The sequence below is a fragment of the Rhinopithecus bieti genome, unplaced genomic scaffold (assembly GCF_001698545.2).
Source record: "Rhinopithecus bieti isolate Rb0 unplaced genomic scaffold, ASM169854v2 scaffold_29388, whole genome shotgun sequence".
In the NCBI taxonomy this organism is placed as follows: domain Eukaryota; kingdom Metazoa; phylum Chordata; class Mammalia; order Primates; family Cercopithecidae; genus Rhinopithecus; species Rhinopithecus bieti.
This window is the reverse complement of record NW_016813389.1, coordinates 2,610,142-2,633,009: the sequence shown is the minus strand read 5'-3', so window position 1 is coordinate 2,633,009 and position 22,868 is coordinate 2,610,142. Positions and strand designations below refer to the sequence as shown.

At 55.3% G+C, this 22,868-nt stretch overlaps 1 protein-coding gene across 2 annotated transcripts in view; it reads right to left on the bottom strand.

Moving 5' to 3' along the window:
* The window catches only part of ASS1 (argininosuccinate synthase 1), a 57,587-nt gene that overhangs the window by 13,769 nt on the left and 20,950 nt on the right, over positions 1–22,868 (bottom strand). For both annotated transcript variants that reach the window (XM_017848331.1, XM_017848332.1), the window contains 6 exons: positions 21,118–21,192; positions 17,022–17,092; positions 16,398–16,428; positions 10,771–10,861; positions 7,941–8,025; positions 7,296–7,360 (listed from right to left, as the gene is read on the bottom strand). In XM_017848331.1, the coding sequence (XP_017703820.1) occupies positions 7,296–7,360; positions 7,941–8,025; positions 10,771–10,861; positions 16,398–16,428; positions 17,022–17,092; positions 21,118–21,192 (418 nt within the window). The remainder of the gene's footprint in view (positions 1–7,295; positions 7,361–7,940; positions 8,026–10,770; positions 10,862–16,397; positions 16,429–17,021; positions 17,093–21,117; positions 21,193–22,868) is intronic.

Sequence of the window (22,868 nt, the reverse complement as noted above, 5' to 3'; positions counted from 1 at the left end):
AATGCCGCTGAGCGGCACACTTAACGCATTTTAAAATGATTCATTTTATGTTACGTGTATTTTACAAGTTTAAAATTAAAAAAAAAAACATAAAAAAATATAAAAACCATGAAGGATATTGGTTTTGACTCTGAAGCCCACCAGGGATCTGGGGAAGCTGAATCTGCTGAGCCCTCGTGCATTAACCAGAAGTTTCCTCCTCGGAGAACTCCTCCAATCTTTGATCTTTAAGTCTTAGAATCACGGAAATGTCAGAGCTTGCATTAGGATCAGTCGGGTACCGTGTTCCCCCGACTGTTAACTGCCAACCTAGTATTCCAACAGCCTGTGGCAGGAGCCCAGCATATAGAAGAGATGGCAGAGGCTGTGCTGGGAGGAACGGAGGCCCCTCTGTAAACTCTGGACTCACCTTAAATCTAGTCCCACACATCAGTTTTACAAATGAGAACCTGAGGCCTGGGGAGGGAGTGGCTTGCCTAATACTACCCAGCCAACTGGAGGGGGAATGGGCCCAGCACGGGGGTCTCCCATTCGGCTCCAGGTGGCCTCGAAGGGCCTTTGGCAAAGGGACCAACTGCTAACCAGAGCATGAGAGAAAGCCCAAGTCCGGGCTGTTGCTGTGGAGGAAAAGCTTGAGTGCTCACCATGGCTCTGTGTTCCTGGGCAGAAGGGAACCTCTCCAGGCGCTTGGTTCTCTCATCTGTAAACCCCTGATATACTGGTGTCAGGTGACATGCTTGTGAAAGCCCCTCACAGCAACCAGGTGCAAATACGAGTATCGCAGTATCGCGTGCCACAAAAGAGCCCATCCTGCTTTATTGGTGGGGGCTGTAGCCTTCGGCAGTCTCCACCGTCTGAATTTAGTTGTGACGGCTGAGCAGGAAATGGCCTCTCTCCAAGTTTATGCAGAGGCCCAAGCCCTCACATCCCTCGGGAGTTCCTCAGGCCTCACCGTGACTCTTGTAAACACAGTTCAAATGGGTCCGTCATCATTTTCTGCAGAGCAGCTCAGAGCCACAAACCAGGAAGGGGTAAAAAGGCTGATGGCGGCAGAAACAGAGGAGTGACTGAGAAAAGTCATTATAGACAGCCTGGAGAACAGGGACATAGAACTCAGCACAGGCCAGGTGTGCGGGGGCTCATACCTGTAATCTCAGAACTTTGGGAGGCCAAGGCAGGAGGACTGCTTGAGCTGAGTTCAAGACCAGCCTGGGCAACATCGTGAGACCCCATTTCTACCAGAAAATTAAAAAATGAGCTGGGTGTGGTGGCATGTGCCTGTGGTCCCAGCTACTTGGGAGGCCGAGGTGGGAGGATCATTTCGGCCCAGGAGTTGAAGGCCAGCCTGGGCAATGTAGGGAGACCCGTCTCTACAAAAAAATGGTAAATAAGCTGGGTGTGGTGGTGTGTGCTTTGTGGGAGGATTGCTTGAGCCCAGGAGGTCGAGGCTACCGTGAGTCATGATTGCACCACTGCACTACAGCCTCGGTGACAGGCAAGACCCTGCCTGAAAGAAACACAACACAAAACATGGCGACCCCAAGCACACACGACGGCGCCAAGCCACCAGAAAGGGGAATGGCTGAGCAGTGTGTTTAGAAAGATCAGTACGTGCAGAACCTTGGGAAATCTCTGTCTCCAAAATGGCAGATCCAACGGTAATGTTGGAGGAGCAAGTTTTCAATTAGCCTAGAAACCTTATTACCAGAAATAAAGCAATTTCCCAAGAGCCACCAAGAGCACGACACTGACAAAGTCCTGCTGGTCCTCCCATCCTGGTACATACTCGAACTCGATATATATTGGGTTGGAAACAGGCCTTCTAATGATGAGTTTGGGTACATTTGGGAATATTCTAGAAACTTGCAAAGCCCATCCTGACACTGGCCACAGAGTCGTAATAGCGCCATCCTGGGCAGGCCAGTAGCAGGAGCCCTCCTCGTTTTCAACTCCTAGACACCCAGGCCTGCCTCGCTGCTTTTCTGTCCTCAGCTGGGCCAACTGCAGGGCAGTCCAAACTATATTTGCAGGGCTGGAGCTGGGCACCAGGAGTCCTGCAACCATGTCTTTACAGAAAGTGCCCAGCTTGGCTTTGCTATGTGACTTTGGCCGGTCTCAGCCCCCTCTCTTAGACCCAGGCAACAAGAAGGCTGGAAAACAGGAAGGCTGCAAGTTCCTGCTGCTCTGACATTCCAACTTCCTTTGGGACCTACCTCAAAGGTAAGTGTTCAGAGTGTCCTCCAGGTGTGCCCTGTTTACTGACAGTCTTGTCTCGAGAACACTCTAGGCCGAAGCATCACCTCCCATCAGTCCAGAGAGGGGAGGATGCAGGTGAGGTTCAGGGCTCGAGGAAGAGCTCTGACTTGCTCCAGCTACTGGCCCATCACAGGTGTCCCCAGGAAAATGAGGCCAGTGCCACTGGGAGCAGAGAGTGTCTGGTGGGCAGAGGGAAGGCAGAACCCTCCTCTTCCTGAGCCCCCAGCACTGGCTTCCTGGCTGCCACCCTCCCAGGCAGCCTCTGGAGGGCTCCTGGGCAAGGGGAAAGGCTGCAGACACAAAACACACCAGCACAATTAATATTCCTGCTCCTTTTCTTAGAAGGTGTTAAAGTTAACTGTGACTGATCAAAAGCTTGTTTTTAGGTTGCTGCTGTCACACGTGCGCGCGTATGTGTGTGTGCGCGTGCATTTTAAAGCTCTTCCCTCTCCTCTCTGCAGGGGTAGGGGGTACAGATGATTTGTGTGTGTTTCTTCTGGGAAAAAAAAGACTTAAAAAAAAAGTGACAGAAACCTGATGCTAAAAGACTATAGATTTGGGGCTTTTGACAGTCGGCATACAAACCACTGTGCAGAGAGAAGGAGGAAATGACAGCTGAGCCTCTGTGTTGCCGTGGAAGAGACAACAGACATCTTTGGAGTGACACGCACAGCAGCTCCAAGTGTCTATTTTCATCTCCCCGTGTTTACAGGAAAAAGACAGAGGTGTCAGCAGTTCTCTCTGGAGCAGCTTCAATCACACCATAATTACTGCCAAGAAGGGTGCAGCGGGGAGTGGGGAGAAGGGCAAGGAGCTAGGGGTGGCCAGGGGTGGCGGGGGGGAGAGTGGACCAAGCAGAAAGAGGTGGGAACCAAACAGCTGCTGTGGCTGAAATTCTTCTCGTCTGTCCCTGAGGCTGCCAGGTTAGCCTGGAATGAGCAATTTTGCAGAATTGAATGGGATCTGCCAGCTCAGCTGGGGCCCAGGCTGGGGGTGAGGGCACCTGGACTAAAGACTGTGGTCCTTTGGGAAAGCAGAAGAAGTGATTTGGAAAAGGTGGGGCATGGGGGTACCTCTTAGGTACCAGGGCCAAGGTGAGAGGCAGTTGCCATGGTGATGGGAGGCAGGTCAGTCAGGGTAGGACTCTAGCCATCCTCTATGTTCCTGGTGCCTGGCGGGCCCCATGCTGTGTCGGCCTCTGGGACTGAAAACCTCTTTGCTTCACAGGTCTCCCTCCATTCTCCATCTGGAATGTTCCAGATGGTGGGTGGGGGCAGGTTGGGCAAGTGGGTGGCAGCCCTTGTTCCTTCTGGGCCAGAAAGTGGAGGAGGAAGGAGGAAGGGAGACAGGAGGAGAGAGTGGGGAAGGGGAGGAGAATGGGCAAAGAGGGAAGGGCAAGGGAGGGAAGAGGGGAAGGAAGAGGAAAGGGAGAGAGGGAGGAGGAAAGGGAGAGAGGGAGGAGGAAAGGGAGAGAGGGAGGAGGAAAGGGAGAGAGGGAGGAGGAAAGGAAGGCAAGGAGGAGGAGTGAGGCGGCGGCAGGCAGAGGTGAGGCAGGCAGGGCTGGGAGGAGAGCAGAGGCGGGAGAGCAGCTGGAAAAGTCTGAGGCCACAGAAGAGAGAGAGAAAGAAGCTGAGCACAAGGACGTGCGCTGGCTCCTTCCTGGCCTCCCTCAGCTTCCCTCCGGCCTGCCTTGCCCCCCTTCTCCTCCCCACTGATTTCATTTACTTCACTTAATTAGCCCCCCTCCAGAGTTAAAAAGATAATGTGATAATGACATGTGAACAGCCACAATACAGAGAAGGCTACTCCAGCCTCCAGCCGAAGCTTCCCCAGCCCCCTGTCCCTGACCCTGAGTGCCACTGACTAGGCCACCCCAGACCCAGGGCACAGGACCTGCCCAACTTCCTACCCGCTCTCACCCCCTCCCCCCACCCAGAGAAAAAAATCAGCCCTTAACGAATTTCAATTACGAGCTTTGTAAAATCAATACAAATGACATTTTCCCCTTGTACACCGAGATACAGACAATAGCATCTTTCTGCTCTGCCCTCAATATAATTGACGATTAACAGCTTCTCTCATTACTGTACACTTAATAAAAACCTTGTTATGGGAGAATCCACAGCGCCCTAATTTACCGTCTCTCCTCTTCCCTTCTCACATGAAATATTTGGAGTAGAGAAATAAAAACAAGATACCACCCTAAAATTACCTAGCAACTTTCTCTTCTCTCCCCAACCCAAAGCAATAAAATAGGCGAGTGAGGACGTTCAGAGGGAGATGATACGACCTCCTCATCTGGCCCCCTGACAATTGGAGTTGCAGAGGGAGAGACTTGTCTAAGATCACACAGCAAGTTCTTGCTGTCAGAATCCCAATTGTCTTTCCTGTACAATGCTGACTAAATTCTGTGCTTTTGGGGACAGCCTCCAACAGTACACACAAAGTACCAGGGCAGAGTGAAGGCTGGGCTCCAGGAACCTTTCCCCAGGTGGTGGTAAGGAGCCATGGGGGTTGGAACAGACTGTTGATCTCATGGCTCTGACCTTCTATGGGGACGAGGTCCCCATTCTGGGAAAAAGGTCCAGCCTCTCTGGAATGCTCTCAGCTACCATTCCACATTCAGAATAGTGCAGTCCAGGTCTTCATCACTAACCACCTCCTTCGGTTCACTTTTGCTCAAGTCAGCTTGACTTGCCCCACCCAGCAGGATGCCATTTCACAGTGACTTCAGGCCAGTCCTTATCTTTTCAATAGGGAAGGCAATGCATTTTCATCACGTGTGCCAATCCTGATCATTTGGTAGTGCCTGCAAGCAGCCCTGAGACACCTCTGGAGTTAACAGAATAGTGCCAGCATCGACTGGTGATGCCTGCCACAGGCATGGCAAGGGCATAATAACAGGTGCAGTACTGGAACCCTCCCCATCCCCCGCCACACTGACAGCTCCCAGAGTGTGGGGGCTACTTCTGTCCCCATTCCACATGCCCTGGGGACTGATGGCTATTTATGGAGCACTTCCAGTGTACCAGTTCCTGCCCCCATACGTGAGTTTGAACCCAGATCTGTCCAACTCCAGTCGAAGCTCTTAGCCCTCTACTCCATGCCACTCTGGGCCCAGATGGCAGTCCTGGTCCTGCCACTAAAGTGCCTGGTACTTGAAGCAAGGCCTCTATCCCACCCCTCCCCAGCCCTGGCTTCCCCATCTGTAAATGGGGTGCTGGTCTGTGGCTCCCCAAGGTCCCTCCCAGCTCTCCCTGGAGGGTGCACACTGCGCTGGCTCCCAAGGGCAGGCTGCGACAAAGGGGCATCTAATCACATGTTAATATAGGTAAGAGACAAAAGTAAGCCAGGATAAAAAGGAGCAGCTAATTAGTAACATTGTTCTCAAGGTCTTTCCAGAGCTTCAATTAGGTTGTTTCTCCTGAATAACAGCAAGCAAGGAGCTAAACCACAAGAAAGAGGCAAACTCGCCTCCCCTTTCCGTGCTACCATGTCTTTTGAGGTAAATGCAAACAGGTCAGAACCAGAGCGATGCAACTCCCGACGCTTACCAGATTACACTTGGGGAAACTGAGGCCTAGCGATAGATGACAAGTCCAAGGTCGTTGGGCAAGGCAGGGCAAACCTGGGACCAGAAACAGGCCTCCTGCCCTCTGCACCACCACCCTTTTCTTCTGTCCCACATGAGGTGATCAGCTGTCTTTGGATTTTAGAATCTTAGTAAAAATAGCCTGAGGGACATGGGGCCGTGACTATACCGTGGTCAGGTTTTATTTGGCTTGGTATCTTTTTTTTTTTTTTTTTTTTGAGATGGAGTCTTGCTCTGTCGCCCAGGCTGGAGTGCAGTGGCCGGATCTCAGCTCACTGCAAGCTCCGCCTCCCGGGTTCCCACCATTCTCCTGCCTCAGCCTCCCGGGTAGCTGGGACTACAGGCGCCCGCCACCTCGCCCGGCTAGTTTTTTGTATGTTTTAGTAGAGACGGGGTTTCACCGTGTTCGCCAGGATGGTCTGGATCTCCTGACCTCGTGATCCACCCGTCTCGGCCTCCCAAAGTGCTGGGATTACAGGCTTGAGCCACCGCGCCCGGCCGCTATCTTTTCAAATCGACCCTAAGCAAAGAGATCTGAACACTTACCAAAGTGGGGACCCCTGACCCCACCACCAGTATTAAAAATTCAGGTGCCCAATTCAGGGGATCCAACTACTGAAACCTTGTCCTCTCCCTCTTAGGGCGCCCCAGAAAGAACACAGCATGGCTTTATCACACACTGGCAGACCCTCAGGGACCTGAGATCCCCTTGGTGTATGAACGGGGAAACTGAGTCCTGGAGAGGAGGATGTGGTCAAGATGAAATGGTGAGTGACCGACAAAGGGAATCACGGGCTTTGGCTACTAAGAGAAGACAGAGGCACCTGCCTGGGGACCAACTGCCCTGCTCCTGGGCCCAGCCAGAGGCGGATACGGGGCTAGGCAGGCTAGAGGCCAGCCGAGGTGGCAGGCATGCCACACCGAGGCTCAACCCCAACTGCGGCACAGCCCCAACCATCCCTGGAAAAAGGGCCCCATGAGCCGGGCCTGATGCTGGGACAGGACCTTAGGCTCTGGCCGGCTCCCAGTGCCTGTGCAGCCACAGCGCCCACCTCTGGCAGGATGTTTGCCCTGCCTGGCCGACGGCCTCCATGCGGACTTAATGACCACGAAATCGGGCCTGCACGGTCTGCCTCCGAACCTGGCCTGCCCGCCCCAGACACAAGACAGCCTGACCTCCAGGCCTGGCCCTGGCCTGCCTGCTCCTCGGGGACTCCCCAGGCCCTCTTGGGCCTCTCTCAGCCCTTGGACAGCCCTTCTCCTAACACCCCGAAAGTCAGTGGCAAAGGGCCCATGAGCCCCACTTGGCAGGAGGCTGTGGTGAAAGGACGCGCCCAAGGTCGCCCACGTAGCATAAGGGTAGTAGCGTCCAAATGGGACAGGTCTCAGGGCTCTCTGAGTTTGCTGGGCCCTGAGGCGGGCTCTGAGCAGGGCTGAGCAGACTCACCTCGGGACTTCATTCCAATGAAGCGGTTCTCCACGATGTCAATACGGCCCACACCGTGCTTGCCCCTGTGGGAAGAACCGGTCCATTAGATTCAGGCACTACCGCAAGGCTCAGAGTCACCCACCCAGGTGGGCTGCCCCAGGGTGGGTGCAGCTTAGGCCACAGGTTAGGCAGCATTTCAGGATCTAAGACTCAGAAGACATCTGAGCCCGGTCACCTAGTCCAAGTGCCCACTGGACAGGTGGGGAAACTGAGGCCCAGAGAGAAAAGGGATTGCCCAGGTGTGAGTTCAAATTGTTCCTTCTGTTACCTGTGTCCTGGGGCCCTGCCTAGCACCAGAGCTAACTACCGCTCCCTTTCCTTCTATCCTGGCCTCCCATCCAGCCAAGGGCCTGGGAGCCCCAGCTTAATGATCCCTTGGAGGCAGAAGACCCCCTGGGGTTATCTTCCAAGGCTAAGGACCACGGAGCCTCTCCTGCCAAATGGGTCCCCCTAGTCCGGGAAACTCTGTGGCTATGGGGAAGGGACACAGCCTGTCCTCTGCACCCCTGAGCCTCAGCCACAACCATTAGCTGCAACGGTCCAGGTCCGTGCTCGCCCAAGACAGCGGTGTCCAGGAGGCCAGACAGGGCTGCAGACACTCACGCGACTTCGTTCAGGTACATGAAGAGCTCCAAGGAGGTCTGGTGGGTGGTGCCATCCTTAACGTTGGTCACCTTCACGGGGACCCCTAGGGTGGGAAGAGAAGGCAGTGGGCCTCTGGGCCTGGCTCAGCAGAGGAGCCTACACCCACCACCCCACCCTCTCCCTCCTCCCGCAACGCCTTAAATGGATGTGACAGATATGGACTCCAAATGACTCCTTCAAAAGCCCTGTGCAGGTTGAGGCCTGCTGCAGGGAGAGAAGGGGCGAGAAAGCCCCCCAGAATGAAAGGGAAAATGTAATAAAAACGCTCTCCCCCACCCTCCCATTCTCTTTGCCCCTTTTGCATTTAGGGGCTGTGAAATTGGAACCAGGCCCTGAACTAATTGAATTTCACGCTCCACCATTGTCTTACGCCGGGAGCACCTTCTGTCCCACCAGTCACCCGGGGGCCGCCTGGCCGAGGTGTGGCTGGGCTCAAGCACACACACACTCGCTCACACACACACACACACACACACACACACACACACAGCCCCCTGCCACGTCTGTCAGGCGGACCCCGCGCCCCGACCCTGTACCCCAGACCCACACGCAGCCATCTGATTGATGGGGGTGACACGGTGCCCGCTCCAGCAGGCGAGGTGTCGGCAGCGTCCCTGAATCCGAGGAGCTGGGTCTGGGGTGGCAGGAGGGCAGGAGGGAAGGGGTGGGGGGGCAGTGGGTGGGTTCGGGGTTGACTTTGAATAGCAAGGGGCACTTTCTCGAGCGGTGTGAAATGAGCAATAAATGTATTGGGGCTAACAAGAGAGCTGAAACAGTGACAAAGAAAAGCTGTTCAAAGTTGGCGGCTAATCCCCCACCCATCTGCCCGGCTCATTACCATGGAGCGAGCCATCGGGTGCCAATCAGGCCTCAATAGCGGCTTTCGAGGCTTTATTAGCCAGGCGCCGCTTGGAGGGGCTTCGCTCAAGGCGCTGTCAGCCTCGCCATTCTTAACCCCCATTTCCAGGGGTTTTATAACTTGGTTGTAAATTGCTATTAAATGTAAGTCTGCCCAATAATGAACCTTAAGCCCCTCTCGCCACCCCCCGCCTCTCCCTCTCCCTTTCTGTCCCTCCCCGGTCCTATTATTGGTCTTCGCTGGGGCCTTAGATGGGGCCTGCCCGGGAGAAGAGGTGACATTGTTGGTGCTGCTGCCGGAGAAAGCCTCTTAGCCTTTAAAATAGTTAGTAATTAGATTAAAACTTCAAATAAATTAACTAGAGAGTGAATGGGCACTGGCCAGGGGAGGGTTCCTCCCGTCTTTTTTTCTTCTTCCAGACAGCCCCCAAACCATGACAATAGGTCACGTTTCTTCTCCAGCTCAGCCCGCGAAGCTGCCCTGGTCCTTGGGCAGGGCTGCCGGAGCCTGGTGCCCGGGACCCTCTGCAGCCTGCCGCCTGCCTCCCACCCTCACGGGTCTCCGGGCTCCTGGGGGCCCCGTGCAGGGAGCCAGGAGGTGCTGCTGGGGCCACTCCCACCATCTCCTCAGAGATGATCCTCAAGGGAGGCTGTGTGCCTGCAAACAGGCCTGGGGGCCCGGCTGCCTTTGGGGGCCTCTTTGACCCCCAGTGGGTTGGGACAGATGGAGGGGAGCAAGGAAGACACTCGCTGACTTGGCCAGGCTCTTGGGAAAGGCCCAGAAGAGGCAGATTATTAAAGCACTCAGCCTCCGACACCCCATTCCACACACCATGCTGGGCATCTGTGAGCATCACGCCTGTGGCCTGTTTTTAGATGAGTGCACCCAAGGTCCAGCAAGGTGAAGCTGGCTGTCAAGGTCACACCAGCAAGAGGGAGGAGAGTGGGGTCTGCAGCTCTGCTTCCCCACCGGCCTGAGCCTTCCCCACCCAATCCTCCTCTCTGTGGTACTCAGGGTAAGGGCTGAGCGTCAGAGCCGGGCCAGGCCTCTCCATGAGCCTGTCTCCCTCTCATCCCAGCTCCAGTGTGGGCAGCCACTTTGTGGACAAATGGGCCAGCCCCCGCCTGGTCCTGGGGTGCCCTTGTGCCCAGCACCACCTCCTCCAGGAAGCCTCCCTGATCTCTCTAGCCTCCTGAAAAGGTACCCCTTCAGGCCTTCTGAGCCCTCCCTCTGAGCCCAGCACGTATGCCTTGCTTCCTTGTCCTTCCTCCAGGCCAAGAGATGCCCTCTCCCAAGCTCAGGCACCCAGGCACTCGGGCCAGGCCAGCAAACGCTTCTTGTTGACAGCAGTGAGGAGGAGGCAGTGAACGGGACAGGCTCCACTGCCGGGGGGAGCAAGAGTGGCCACAACTTTGAACGTGGGGTCGGAAGGGTGAGGCCCAGAGCGGCTCAGTGAGGACTGGCGAAGGCTTTCCACGTGGGGTCCCAGGGGTCCCTGAGGCCAGCTCACCAACACTCACTGTTTACTGAGGACCTTCTGGGATCAGGGCCTGGGGCTGGATGCTCCCTTGCAGGCCTCATTCTATCCCGGGAAAACAGCAGGCACTCTTTCATCCTCAGGTGAGGAAACTGAGGCCCGGGAAAGTTGAGTGGCTGTTCAGGGACTAGAGCGCTCTCATTCCAGACCTGGTGCCCATGAACCCAAGTGATGGGTGGCCGAGGGCATCATGTTCCTCCCGTACTGTCCAGGGAGGTGGGCTGTGCGGCACCCTTGAAGCCCCTGCCTGAACTCCGGCTTCCAGGGATGCAGAATGGGGGTAAAGAGGCCCTAGGTTCCCAGGCAGGGAGGGGAAAGGAGCCAGGGCCCCAAGAGTCAACCCCTTTCGACCCCTTTCGAGTCCCAACAGGTGGGACGTTCAAAAAACATACCTTTTTTGAACTCGATCTCGAGAATGTCAGGGGTGTTGGGGGCTTTGGCCGGGTCCTGGGTCTTCGTGTAGAGACCTGGAGGCGCTTGGTTCTGACAAAAGACAGAAAGAGGTGGGAGGATGACATGCCAGTCCCCGGACACCCTACAGTCCACCTCCCGCAGGGATCTGCACCCCTCTCCTCCATCCACTTCCCCACCAGCTGGTGGGGTCCAGCAGATCCCCTGGTCTCCAGCCTTCAGCCTAGCATCAGTCCCGCTTGCCAGGGGCCTGGGAAACAAAGGGCTTGAGAAATCAGACAATTTTTCCCCTCAACTTGATCTCATCTTTTCTTTGACGCCCCACAGCTGGAGGTAGAATAGCAGGAGAGGAACAAGTCAGGCAGGAAAAAGTGTGACTTTGGAGGAGCGAGGCGGCGTTCCGAGGGCTTCCCGGGAGCGGTACGCACACTCTCGCCGGCTTGGGAATTGGGGTTTATTCTGCACTGACCGCAAAGCTAATGACTGCGTGTGACCCCAGCAGGTGCTCTGGCAAGCCGAGCCGTCCCCGGGGTCCCCAAGGTTAATACTCACAGGGAGAAAAGAGAAGAGCAAAGCAAAAACCCATTTGAAAACACATCAACCTTTATGTATATTTTTTCCTGGGCGTGTTGGAAAATGGGCCTCTCATCTGATGCAGTGGTGGAGGGGCTGTGTGTTGCCTGGAACTCTCGAAATTCCCTCCCACCTTCGGGGGCCCCAGCTCCCCCAGGCTGTGGCTTGGACACTTGCCACTGTGGGGACTGGGGCCTCTTGGGCCTGACTGCTCAGGTCCCTCCTGTGGGCATCCTGTGCCCAGGGTTCTTGTTCACCTGCTGACATCTAGGAACTGCTGTCTCATTTTTGCTTTAAAACTTTGCAGACGGCCAGGCGTGGTGGCTCACGCCTGTAATCCTAGTGCTTTGGGACACCGAGGCGGGTGGATTGGCTGAGCTCAGGAGTTCAACACTAGCCTGGGCAACACGTTGAAACCCCATCTCTACTAAAATACAAAAGAAATTATCCGGGTGTGGCGGCATGTGCCTGTAGTCCCAGCTACTCGGGAGGCTGAGGCAGAATTGCTTGAACCCAGGAGGCGGAGGTTGCAGTGAGCCGAGATTGCACCACTGCACCCAGCCTGGGTGACAGAGTGAGACTCCGTCCCCTCCCGCAAACAAAACAAAACAAACACCTTGCACACATTCACGTATCACTCCCCATCTGCAGTCTGAGTTCTCAGCAGCTCCATTTGGTAAGAAGGTCAAGCGCTCTTACCCCATCTACAGATGAAGAAATCGAGGCTGAGCGGGAGGGACTGGAGCTGCAACTGTGAGATCTGTGCAGGCACAGACCACGTGGGACTTATTCCCTGGCACTCAGGACAGGAGCCCCGTGAGGTCTTCACCAAATACACGTTGGATTTTACAGTGATGGGCAATACCCCCATGCCAGGATCAAGATCTCAGGCTGTGAGGCCTTGGGGAGGCTTTACTTCCTCCAGCCTCAGTTTCCTCATCTGTAAAATGGGGAAAAATGATACCTGCCCTTGGCCGTCTTACAATTTAAGTGTGTGTGTGTATATATACTGTGTAATATATAATATTAACAAATTTTTTTAATAAAAATATATTGTTATTTTATTTATATGTATTTAATATTTTATGTATATATATTTATATTTAATAAAATATATTTTAATGTAATATATTTAAAATAAAATATATAAAATATATAAATATATTTATATAACTAGAATAGAAACAATATATAAATAATATAATCTTAAGTGTATATATATATATAAATATAGATACATATATAACTGGAAATGAAAACACACAAGAAAATGTCAGGGAAGGCCTGGTACAAACTGGAGTGTGCTCTGTAGCTGGAATTCACTCATGGGGGTACTTGCTCAGCCCAGCCTCCTTCTGCATGGGATGGGGCTACGTAAGTACCCTGGAAGCTCACCCGTGGTCATTCGCCTGTGACTCTAGGTTCGAGTGACCAAGTGCCCTGGTTTCTCCTGGTTTTAGCACTGAACGTCCTTTGTCCCCAGAAACCTCTTAGTCTTGGGCAAACCAGGACAATTGATCCTTCTAAGTTCAGACAAGGACCGTGGTGGATCCTCCACCCCCACCTCCAAGGGACAATGTGACTCAGGACCAGCTGTATCCCCACGTCAGTGCCCATTTGTGGGGCAGGAACAAGAACCCAGAACTTTCCCTAAAGGCAGACTCCAGGCGGTAGGAGGGGCCCCGAAGGACCCCCAGCCTGATGCCTCTATGGACCACAGGGAAAGCCAAGGCTGAGAAGCGGCTTCTTCAAACCATGCTTTGGAAGCTAAACATAGGGACTCTTTCCGCCACCTTATGCTGGTTCCCAGCTGCTGTAGTAACCTGGGCTGAGAAGCAGGGTGAGGCCTGTGGCCAGAGCCAGCCAGCATCACAGCCACAGGCAGGCATCAGGGCTGGCCCACTGGGCCCTGCCAACTGCAGCATTCCCTGGGCACAGATGGGCCCCAAGGCTCATCCTCAGCAAAAAGGTAAAGCGAACTGGACTGGATCTTGGGGTGACCACACAACTCCACAGTCCCATCTCCAGCTGCCTGGGACTCCCCCAAGCCTCCAACCAGAGTGCCGGTACGAGAGCCCCACTCCCATCCAAGCCCAGCTGTCTCCCACCTCCACCTGCACTGGGCTGGGCTGCAACTGTTTTCAATGCGTTGCTTGTCACTTACTCTCCCGCCACACTTCCTAAGGGAGCCCCAGACTGAAGTGGAGGCTGACAGTGCGTGCATTTGGAAGGAGAGGGGATGGGAAGACTGGAGGACAAGTCTCTGCAGACTGCAGCGGAAGTCAGAGGCAGCTGTCGGGCGGGCACCTGACAGCGCCGATTAAATAAAATAACTAAATAGAAATAAAATGACATTTGCTTTGCATTCCGCGGTGGCTCGAGCGCCTGCCTTCTTTTTACTCTCCTTCCTAAAAGCCCAGTTCAAATGACAAATAGTTTGTTGCCGAGTATCAATGCCATCTATTTATCCCTCCCAGTGGGAGGGCTCACTTCCAATGTCATCTGTGGGGGGGCAGGGGAGGGAAGAGAGTGAAGAAAAGGAGAGAGAGAGAGAGTTGGGGTCGGGGGTGGGGGGAGAGGGCAAAAGAAAGCATGAAACAGGCCCCGAGAAGGAGAAATTGGAAGCAAATGGCCCATGAACTAAACCATGATGTAGAGGCATGATCGATGCCGCAAATGGTTTATTCATCCATCAGCTATGGCGGGCCGGCGACTGAATGAACTCTTTCACTGTGGACCGTATGAAGTTAAAGCAAGTAAATTTCTATCTTTCTTCGCATTAGCTGCCTCATTGCCCTTCAATCAGCCCTCACGGAGGCAGAAAATGGCTCAGCCATCTGCCTTCAAGCCCTCCCTTCCGCAGGTCTCCTGGCTTTTTTTGGAGAGGGGGAGGGGCACGGGTTCCCCAAGCTCTGTCCCCCTGAGCTCATCCCGAGGGGGACAGGGCTACCAGGTCTAGGGATGCAAGGGTGCATCCTGACGTTGAGCCCTGTCCCCAGCACAAAGGCCCTGGGGAGTCTGCATGGCTGGCGCAAACTCCCTTCCAGAGCAGCTGGCCTCTGGGTGCCTGGGTGCCCCAAGCCTCTCAACAGGAATTGCGTTTCCCCTTGACTCACACCCAGCGCAGCCCAGCCCAGCCTTTCTTGAGGGGTCCCTGAGAAGACCTTGGACCCTTCTTCCCGTGAGGAGGGAGCATGGGACCCCCAGCTCCATGACTGAGGGCTTGCCCTGTGCCAGGCCAAGCGCTTTAGATGCCCCAGGAGGGAGGTGCTGTGTTTTCCCACTTTGGGCAAGGGGTACTGGAGGCTCAGAGAGGTTGGGCAACTTGCCCGAGGTTGCACAGCAATAAGAAAAGTTGGGATTTAGATTCAGGTTTCCTGTCTCTGGGACCCAAGTGTGGGTGAGGTAGCAGGATCCTTAATCCAGATTCTCTTTAGCACAGACTTCTCCACCCACACCCTCATGAGACAGGAGGCCTGGGAGGGCGCAGGACCTGCCCACAGTAGCTCAGTAACCTATTTCAGGCCCAGGGGCCCTCCTGCGCGGTCCGAGGGGTGATTTCCTTCTGGCCTTGCTCTCTCTCTCAATCCTGAGGTCCTCTATTCTGGGGGGCCTCCTCTCTGCCCCATAAGCTGCTTGCAGAGGCCATAGGCTGCTTGGAGAACGGCCAGGAGTGGCTGCCCGGCATGCTTGGGGCCCACGGGCCTGACAGGATGCCCTGCCTGGAAGCCACTCCGCAGGCTCGGCCTCCCTGCCCCCCTTGGAGCTGACTGACTGGGTAATTAGGGTGGCTGGCCTGAGTGTTGTGGGGTCAGCAGAGCATGAACTAGAAAAACCTGTGACCAGCAGGCAGCAGCCACACACAGGGGCCATCAGCCCCCAGCGGGCAAGGGTGGTGGCTCTCCTGAGTGACAGGTTTGGACAGGAAGGGGGCCATGGGCAGTAGGGGAGCCAATAGCTGGAGGGCACCAGCCCCAGGGCCCGTTCCCTCGCCCCAAGCAGCTGGCACCCTGGGGCGTGTCACGGCTCCAGGCCTCAGTTTCCTTACCCATAAAGTGAGGCTGCTCCCAGCCGGTGTCCTAGGAACTGAGCCAGGGCGATGCCACCCCCGGCCCGCACCCCAGACATGGTGGCTGCCATGTGATATTATAGCCAACACCGACCAGGGGGCGGCATGCGGGCGTGAGAGTGACAGATGCCCAGGCCCTGGGGGATCCTGGGCGGGGCTCTGGCGCTCCCCAATTTCACCAAACCTCCCTGGGCACCCTCCCATTCAGCTGGCCTTCTTGGTTCCCCAGGCCCAGCTGCACCCCTCAAAAGCACACTTTTCCCACCCCAAACCAGCCTCCCCGGGGTGTGGGGCTGGGCTCGAGAACTAAGACACATTCCCTCAGGGACAAAGAGATTTTTCTCTTCCCATGATAGATTTGGCCCTGCCTCCCCCACCTCCCTCAGTGGGCAGGGGGAGACACAAAGAAGCGCCCTACCCCCCCGGGAGAGAAACCCGAAACTTCAAACAGAGCTGAGGGCCCAGCCTGGCCCGCCCGGGAGGCTTGGGACGGGATCAGGGTGGCCGGTGGTGGCGGGTGTGCAACACGGATCCAGACAAATGGGGCCTGGGGCTCTCAGCCATGCCTCCCCCCGCCCCCCACAACCAAAACTCCAGCAGCACAGCCTGGGAGCTGGTGGGCACAGGCTGGGCCCACCCCCAAGTGTCTCATCTGCCTAATTACTTCTTTATTGTCTCACAATCACACACTCTCTCTATGCTGCCCTGAGATATTTCCTTCCCTTGTTCATCCCAGCGGCAATTAGAAGAGGAAGGGCGGGGGGAGGTCTTCAAATGCAGCGAGGAGAAGGCGGGCAGAGGGGGGCCGGTCGGGGGGTCGGGGAACACAGGCAGGGCTTGGCCCCAGCCCCATGGCTGGCCCCCGTGAAATTTCAAATTAGGCTACAAATACATCAGACAGCATCGGCATGGAGCAGCTACCACCAAAGGTGGCCGGCTGGGAGGAGACGGGGTTGGGGGGATTACCTTGGGGTTCTCCAGGATTCCAGCCTCGTAGCTGTAGAGGGGAGAGGAAAGACAGGGTCAGCTGGGGAGGGACATGGCATGCCCCCATCCCCCAACACATACCCCCCATTGTGCCCATGAGCCCGGTCTGCCTTTTACTCTCTGCCAGAGCATCTGCTGCCAACCTGCCTGAAACATTCTGGGCCCACCACAGTCACCCGTGGAGCTGCAGGTTGTAAGAAAGAGCTGGGGCCTTTCCCTGAGTCTTCTGGGGACTGCCCCGGGGCTCTGCACATTGGTGAGGGGGCCTCTGCCTCTGCCTTCACACTTCCCCTGTGCCCCATCTGGGCCTGTTCTCCATCCTTGAGGTTTTAACCTTCAATACCACCACCTCTAAGAAGCCCTCCTTAATACTCCTGATGAGGCCGTGTCCCCAGGATCTATCTCCCCAACAACACTCAGCAGAACTGCAATGAGGGCAGCGCATGAGCTGGGCGCTTTGACCTCTGTCCTGCCTGAGCCTCTCAGCTCCCCGAGGGCAGGGACCACTGGTGTGGGGGTCACCAGCACGTCCTGGGGCAGCACATGGCCATCCTTTGGAATGAGCCCAGGAGGACCAAGGATGGGTGGAGGGCGGTCATTTACCTGATGTGCATGAGGTTCTCGTCCATGCTCCATGGGCTCTTAGGGGTGACCGGGATGGGAATCCCGTGTTGCTGCAGGAAAGAGACAGCACAGGCGGAGGTAAGGCAGCTGGAAGGAGGTGTGAGGTCTGTCCCAGGGGCCCTGCTTTTTCAGAGAGCCCCAAACTCTGGCCCCCATTCAGACAAGACCCCAGTTACCTCCTAGTGTTGGTCACGGTCACCTCCCTGGGGGGACCCTATTGCTGGACATGCCCCAGAGAAACTGCAGGACCGTGTGTCTGCGATGCTGACCTTGGAGGTTCCTTCCAGAAGACTTGGAGTCTACACTTCAAGGACACCTGAAGCACTGAGCAAGCGTGCAGGTGCCATGCCCAGGTCTCCCAGCACCAGCCAACCAGCCCCGCTATCACTCTATGAGCTGGGGCTTGCGTGAACCCACTCACACTGTGGACCAGAGCACCTGGCACCAGATCCCATGCGGTGCTTCCTGTGGACCCAATGACAGGTGGGATGCAGGGAGAGCTTTTAGCTCATGGCCCGCACCTCCCAGGGGGCACCTCTCCTTGGGCCTGGCACAACAGCTGCACACATCACTCTGCAGACCCTAGATGGGGAACACCCAGCAGATCCCGTCTCCCAGCTCTGGCTCTATTTTGCTTCCTAAATGGCCCAGTCTGTTGTTACAGGAGGACACCCACCTCCACCCAGGATGCCCAGGCTAGGAGGGCTGCAGGTCATGCATGGAAGGCCCACCTGACTCAGCCTTAAGAGGAGGAGGAAGATGAGGCTGGTTGCCCTGGTGACCCGCACTGCCCTTGGTCCCTTGATGATACCCGACTGGGAATCTAGCGCGTGCACTCCAGCCTCCTCCTGCACTCGGACACCTGGCACTGCTCTCCTGGTCCCCACGGCTTACTGGGCACAGGGGGCAGTGAAGGAGCTCCACCCAGGCCCTCGAAGCCAGCGAGACTGGATGCTCTGCCTCTGACCCCCTTCAGCCCCTCGGCCCCAGTGGGTCCCCGTGGGAACCATAGGCAGCCCCCACTGGGTCACCCCCCATCTCTCTCCTGATGGCGTCCACCCCACTCAGGCTCATTCCCAAGATGGTGAGATTCTAGAGGCCTCCTCCAAGGAGCAGCTGTTTCCCCATCACCACCTTAACATTAAAATCAGGCTAAATGCTCTGGGTTTGGGGTTTTCTAGAAAGCCAGGAGACTCACTTTAAAACAGCCTACAAGGCCAGGTGCGGTGGCTCACTTGAGGTCAGGAGTTCAAGACCAGCCTGGCCAATATGGTGAAACCCTATCTCTACTAAAGATACAAAAATTAGCCTGGCATGGTGGCAGGCGCCTGTAGTCCCCGCTACTTTGGAGACTGAGGCAGGAGAATCACTTGAACTTGGGAGGCGGAGGTTGCAGTGAGCTGAGATAGTGCCAGTGCACTCCAGCTTGGGCGACAGAGTGAGACTCTATTTCAAAAAAGAAAAAAAAAAAAAGAAGAAAAAGAAAAAAAATCACTGAGGGCCCCTAAGAGCCTTAGCTTGTGTAGGTCATCTCCTCAATAGTTACCATATTACACATGAAAACTGAAATTTAACAAAACAAAACACAGCCCATGATCGACTCTAGAATTTGAGGACTCTTTAGCTCACACACTCGCCCTGTGCCCTTGGCCAGGCATGGGCACCTGGACCTAGTGCAAGGCAAGGCTGGACTCACCAGCGGAGATGTCCTGGTGGCTTGCTGGGCTCCGTCCTCGCTCCTCACTCAGCTCAGCTGCTGGGTGCTAAGAAAAGCAGCTGGCCAGGCTCCATGGAGCCTCTGTTTTTGGGGGGTGGTGTGGAAACACCCCTGCCTCCCTTCTCAGAGGACCTCCCTCCAGGTGCAAGGAGAGGCGAAAGGGTGGGGAGGAAAGGAACAGGCGCCAATGACAACGGCTCTCCCAAGACCAAAGAGATCTGTGTTTTCCAGCCTCTCTCTGTCCCAAGGTGTCCCCCCTCATACTCTCATTGTAATTGAGGAGAGAAAACAAAACCATCTCCAACATGTAGACAACGTGAGACCATCCTGTTTCTAGCTCCCACCTTGTGGTCTGGCTTTAAAAATAATAATTATTATAGCCAGGCTGGGCAGCATAGCAAGACCCTGTCTCTACAAAAAAAATTTACAAATTAGCCAAAGCTGGGTGCGTTGGCTCACACCTGCAATCCCAATACTTTGGGAGGCCAAGGAGGGTGGATTACTTGAGTCCAGGAGTTCAAGACCAGCCTGGACAACATGGTGAGACCCTGTCTGTAATAAATAAATAAATAAATAAATAAATAAATAAATAAATAAAAAAAACCAAAAATGAGCCAGATGTACTATTGCACGTTTGTAGTTCCAGCTACTCAGGAGGCTGAGGTCGGAGGGTCAGATGAGCCCAGGAGGTTGAGGCTACAGTGAGGTAGGATTGTGCCACTGCACTCCAATCTGGGTGACAGAGTGACAGTGTCTCTAAAATTTTTTAAAAAGATTATGGTGATAATGACAAGGATAGGGTGGTTCTGAGTGTTTTTCCGTTGGATGATGGGTGGGGAGAGGATGGCCAGTGAAGCAAATGCATGTTTTCTATGAGTCCTCTGGCACAATTTGGCCTTGGCTACCGAAGGGTCTTGAAAGCGGCGATTTTCAAAGCCCCATTGATTTTTGTGTCATCCAGCTCAGATCCTGCCTGGCTCAGAATTTTGGAGGAGGCCTCATCGCTGCTCAGTCATTCTGACATTTCCTGGGTGCAGAAACACTGCCTCTGCCTCCTTCTAGAAGGTGCTCAGATTCCCCACAGTCACTTCTGATGAAACCCGTCTCCAGGAGAGGGTAGGTGGCCGAGCGGGCCATGCTCATCTTTCCCTGGCAAACTTTTCCTGCTCAAAAGGTTATCTGGGATGGAAGCTGAGCTCAGCAGCTTCTCCCCAAAACCTGAGAAGGAAGGACAGCAGTGCTCCTGAGACTCATCTATGCTAGAAAAACCAGAAGCCGCTTTTGTCTGGGGACATAACGGAAAGAAAGGGCAACGTAGGGGTCAGCCCTGCCCCTGTCTCTCCAGGACTCGAGGCATGAGGGTAGAGCTGGGTGGGGGCTCCAATTCATTATTCTTAAAGATGAAACATGCTTCATATTCTACATCATCAAGGAGACAAGCGGGAGAAACCTCGCCAACCCAGCTCCCTTAATAGGTCTGCTATTTGACAATTTGTTTGGCAACATATGGGCTTTGCTCTTGTAAACTCCCCTCTTAATAATAAAACAACAGATGGTGGAGAAGGTCTTCCCTCCCAGCACTCCAGGTCTTAATGGGATGCTGGCGGCGGGGGCAGGTCTGCATCCCTGCCGCGTCCCCTACCACGCGGCACCTTGGCTGCAGCCAGAGCTCACAGCCAGCCTTGGCGACTGCTATTTAAAAACCTGAGCAATTTTCTGATGTGTGCACTGAGTTGCTTTTCCCCGGCCTGATTGATTGAGGCTGTTTGTCAAGGGCTGCCATCGAGTCGCTAAAAAGAAAGGTGCCCTGGGGAGAGGCTAAGATTCTTGATGCAAAACTTCTAATATGTTTTATCGCAACTTGTACTTCAAAAAGGGCTGGTGCCGTAAAAAGGTATTGTCTGTGACCTGTCCCTTGGAGTGCCTACCTGTTCCTGGGAAAGAGCTAGGAGCCATTAGTATCCAGGGAATTGGGAGAACAGCTCCCGATCACATCCCCCAGCCATCCCCCCAAGAGACACACCAAGGGGGACACACTGCGGAGGTGGCAAGCAGAGCTCTGGTCTTCGCCTCCCAGGGAGCAGGAGAGTGAGCCCTGTGTCCTCTGACTCGGGGGACTGGGAAATGGCCTCAGAGAGGCTCCGCCCCGGCAACGGGCCTGGCAGATGACCACACCTCTGTGGGGTCGGCCCCAGGGACAGAGGCCACGTGTGTAGGCAGCCGGGGTGGAAGTTCAGTCCCCCATCACATGGGGTCAGTCCCGGCCTAGGCCACTGGCTCAGACAGCCCCCAGCAGGGACGTGCCCGGGGAGGGGGCTGTAGGGAAAGGTTGGGGGTGGTGGGGAGACTCGGCCATACCTTTGCGTATTCCATCAGGTCACTGCGGCCCTTGAACCGGTTGTAGAATTCGGGCATCCTCCAGGGGGCAATGACCTGGACATAGGACAAGGGGTCAGAGCTGGGAGGGCCGAGCTGTGGGATTCCTCTGGCCTGCAGGCTGCAGAGCTGACCTCTCCTGCGAGGGGCCCATGGGGGGGTCTCTGGCACGTCCCCAGAGAGGATACCGTGGTGGAGGGTGAGCAGGGAGCCCCATGAAGGAGGAGAAGGGCACAGACTCCTGCACCGGGGCCGGCTGGACGGAGCCCGCATTCCATGGCAGAATGGTGGTGTGTTGAGGGGAGAAGGGGGTCCCTGTTCCCTGGGGCTCAGTCTCCCCAACCGAGACCTGAGTTTGAACTAGACGGGGTTCATGGTCCTTGCCAGCACCTTCAGCCACAGGGCCACTGCCATGACCCAGGGAGAGTCCACAGAGCTACCGCTGCTGGCCTGGCCCCACGTGTGTTCGGGGGCCTGGAGAGGCATAGGCTGCCCCCCGCCCACTTCTCTGGGTGTGGAAGGGAAAGAAGTACAGGAAGACTCAGACTGGCTGAGGGACCAATCTCATTCCACCTGAGCCCCTCAGCCTGAGCTGGTAAAAAGAGCCTCCCACTCAGCCCTGGAGCTCACCAGGCCCCTGCCTCTGAGCAGGACTCGGGGGCATGTGTGTATGGATGGAGACACCATTTGGTTGCTGGGCCGTGGAGCTGATGGTGATGCAGGGCGATGGAAGGGGCCCGCCACCTCCTCAGCCCCTCCGAGCAGCCATGGGAAGACCACAGCCCTACTCCCAGCTCCTGGAGCAGCTTGGCCCCTGCCCCAATCCCATCTCAGTGCCTGGGCTTGGCTTCTGCAGACAAAGACCTCGAAACTGGACATCCTGGCCCCCCAAGCTGCTGTGGGAACGGAGGGAGGGTCCCGTCCTGCGGCCTCGCCGGCAGCAAGTCAATAAGCAGCTACTGTCCCGGCCACTCAGCTGCCTGGTGTCTGGGGTCAAAACAGATCATTAGAGCTCATTACGGCTCACCTCCAGGCCACGCAGCCCAGGCAGCTACCAGCTGGTTAAAGGCACGGGGAAAGAGATTCCTCTTAGAAAGAACAAAGTGGAAACTCCTGCGAACCCCTTGGGGGCTTAGGAGGGGCAACTCGTCCGGAGCTTTAGCCCAAAGTGGCCTCAAAAGAGCTCATTCTCGGCCTGTGCTGTTCACAGGTGGCCACAATCCACGGGTGGCCATTCAGAACACCTGAAATCCAACCAACTCGTGAGATACGCCCGCACGCAGCACATTCTGGGTCTTGAAGACTCAACACACACACAAAAAAGATGGTAAACATCTCATTAATAAATTTTTTTTCCATTGATGACACGAGGAATGATAACATTTTGGATATATGGGTTTTGGTAAAATATGTTATTAAAATCATGTCCCTTGTTTGGTTTTTCTATTTTTTAATATGGCTACTAGAGCTGGGCACAGTGCCTCACACCTGTAATCCCAGCACTTTTGGAGGCCAAGGCGGGCGGATCACGAGGTCAGGAGTTCGAGACCAGCCTGGCCAACATGGAGAAACCCCAGGTGTGGTGGCGCGTGCCTATAGTCCCAGCTACTTAGGAGCTGAGTCAGGGAGAATCGCTTGAACTTGGGAGGCAGAGGTTGCAGTGAGATTGCGCTGCTGCCCTCCAGCCTGGGTGACAGAGTGAGTCTCCAGAAAAAAAAAAAAAAAAAATATAT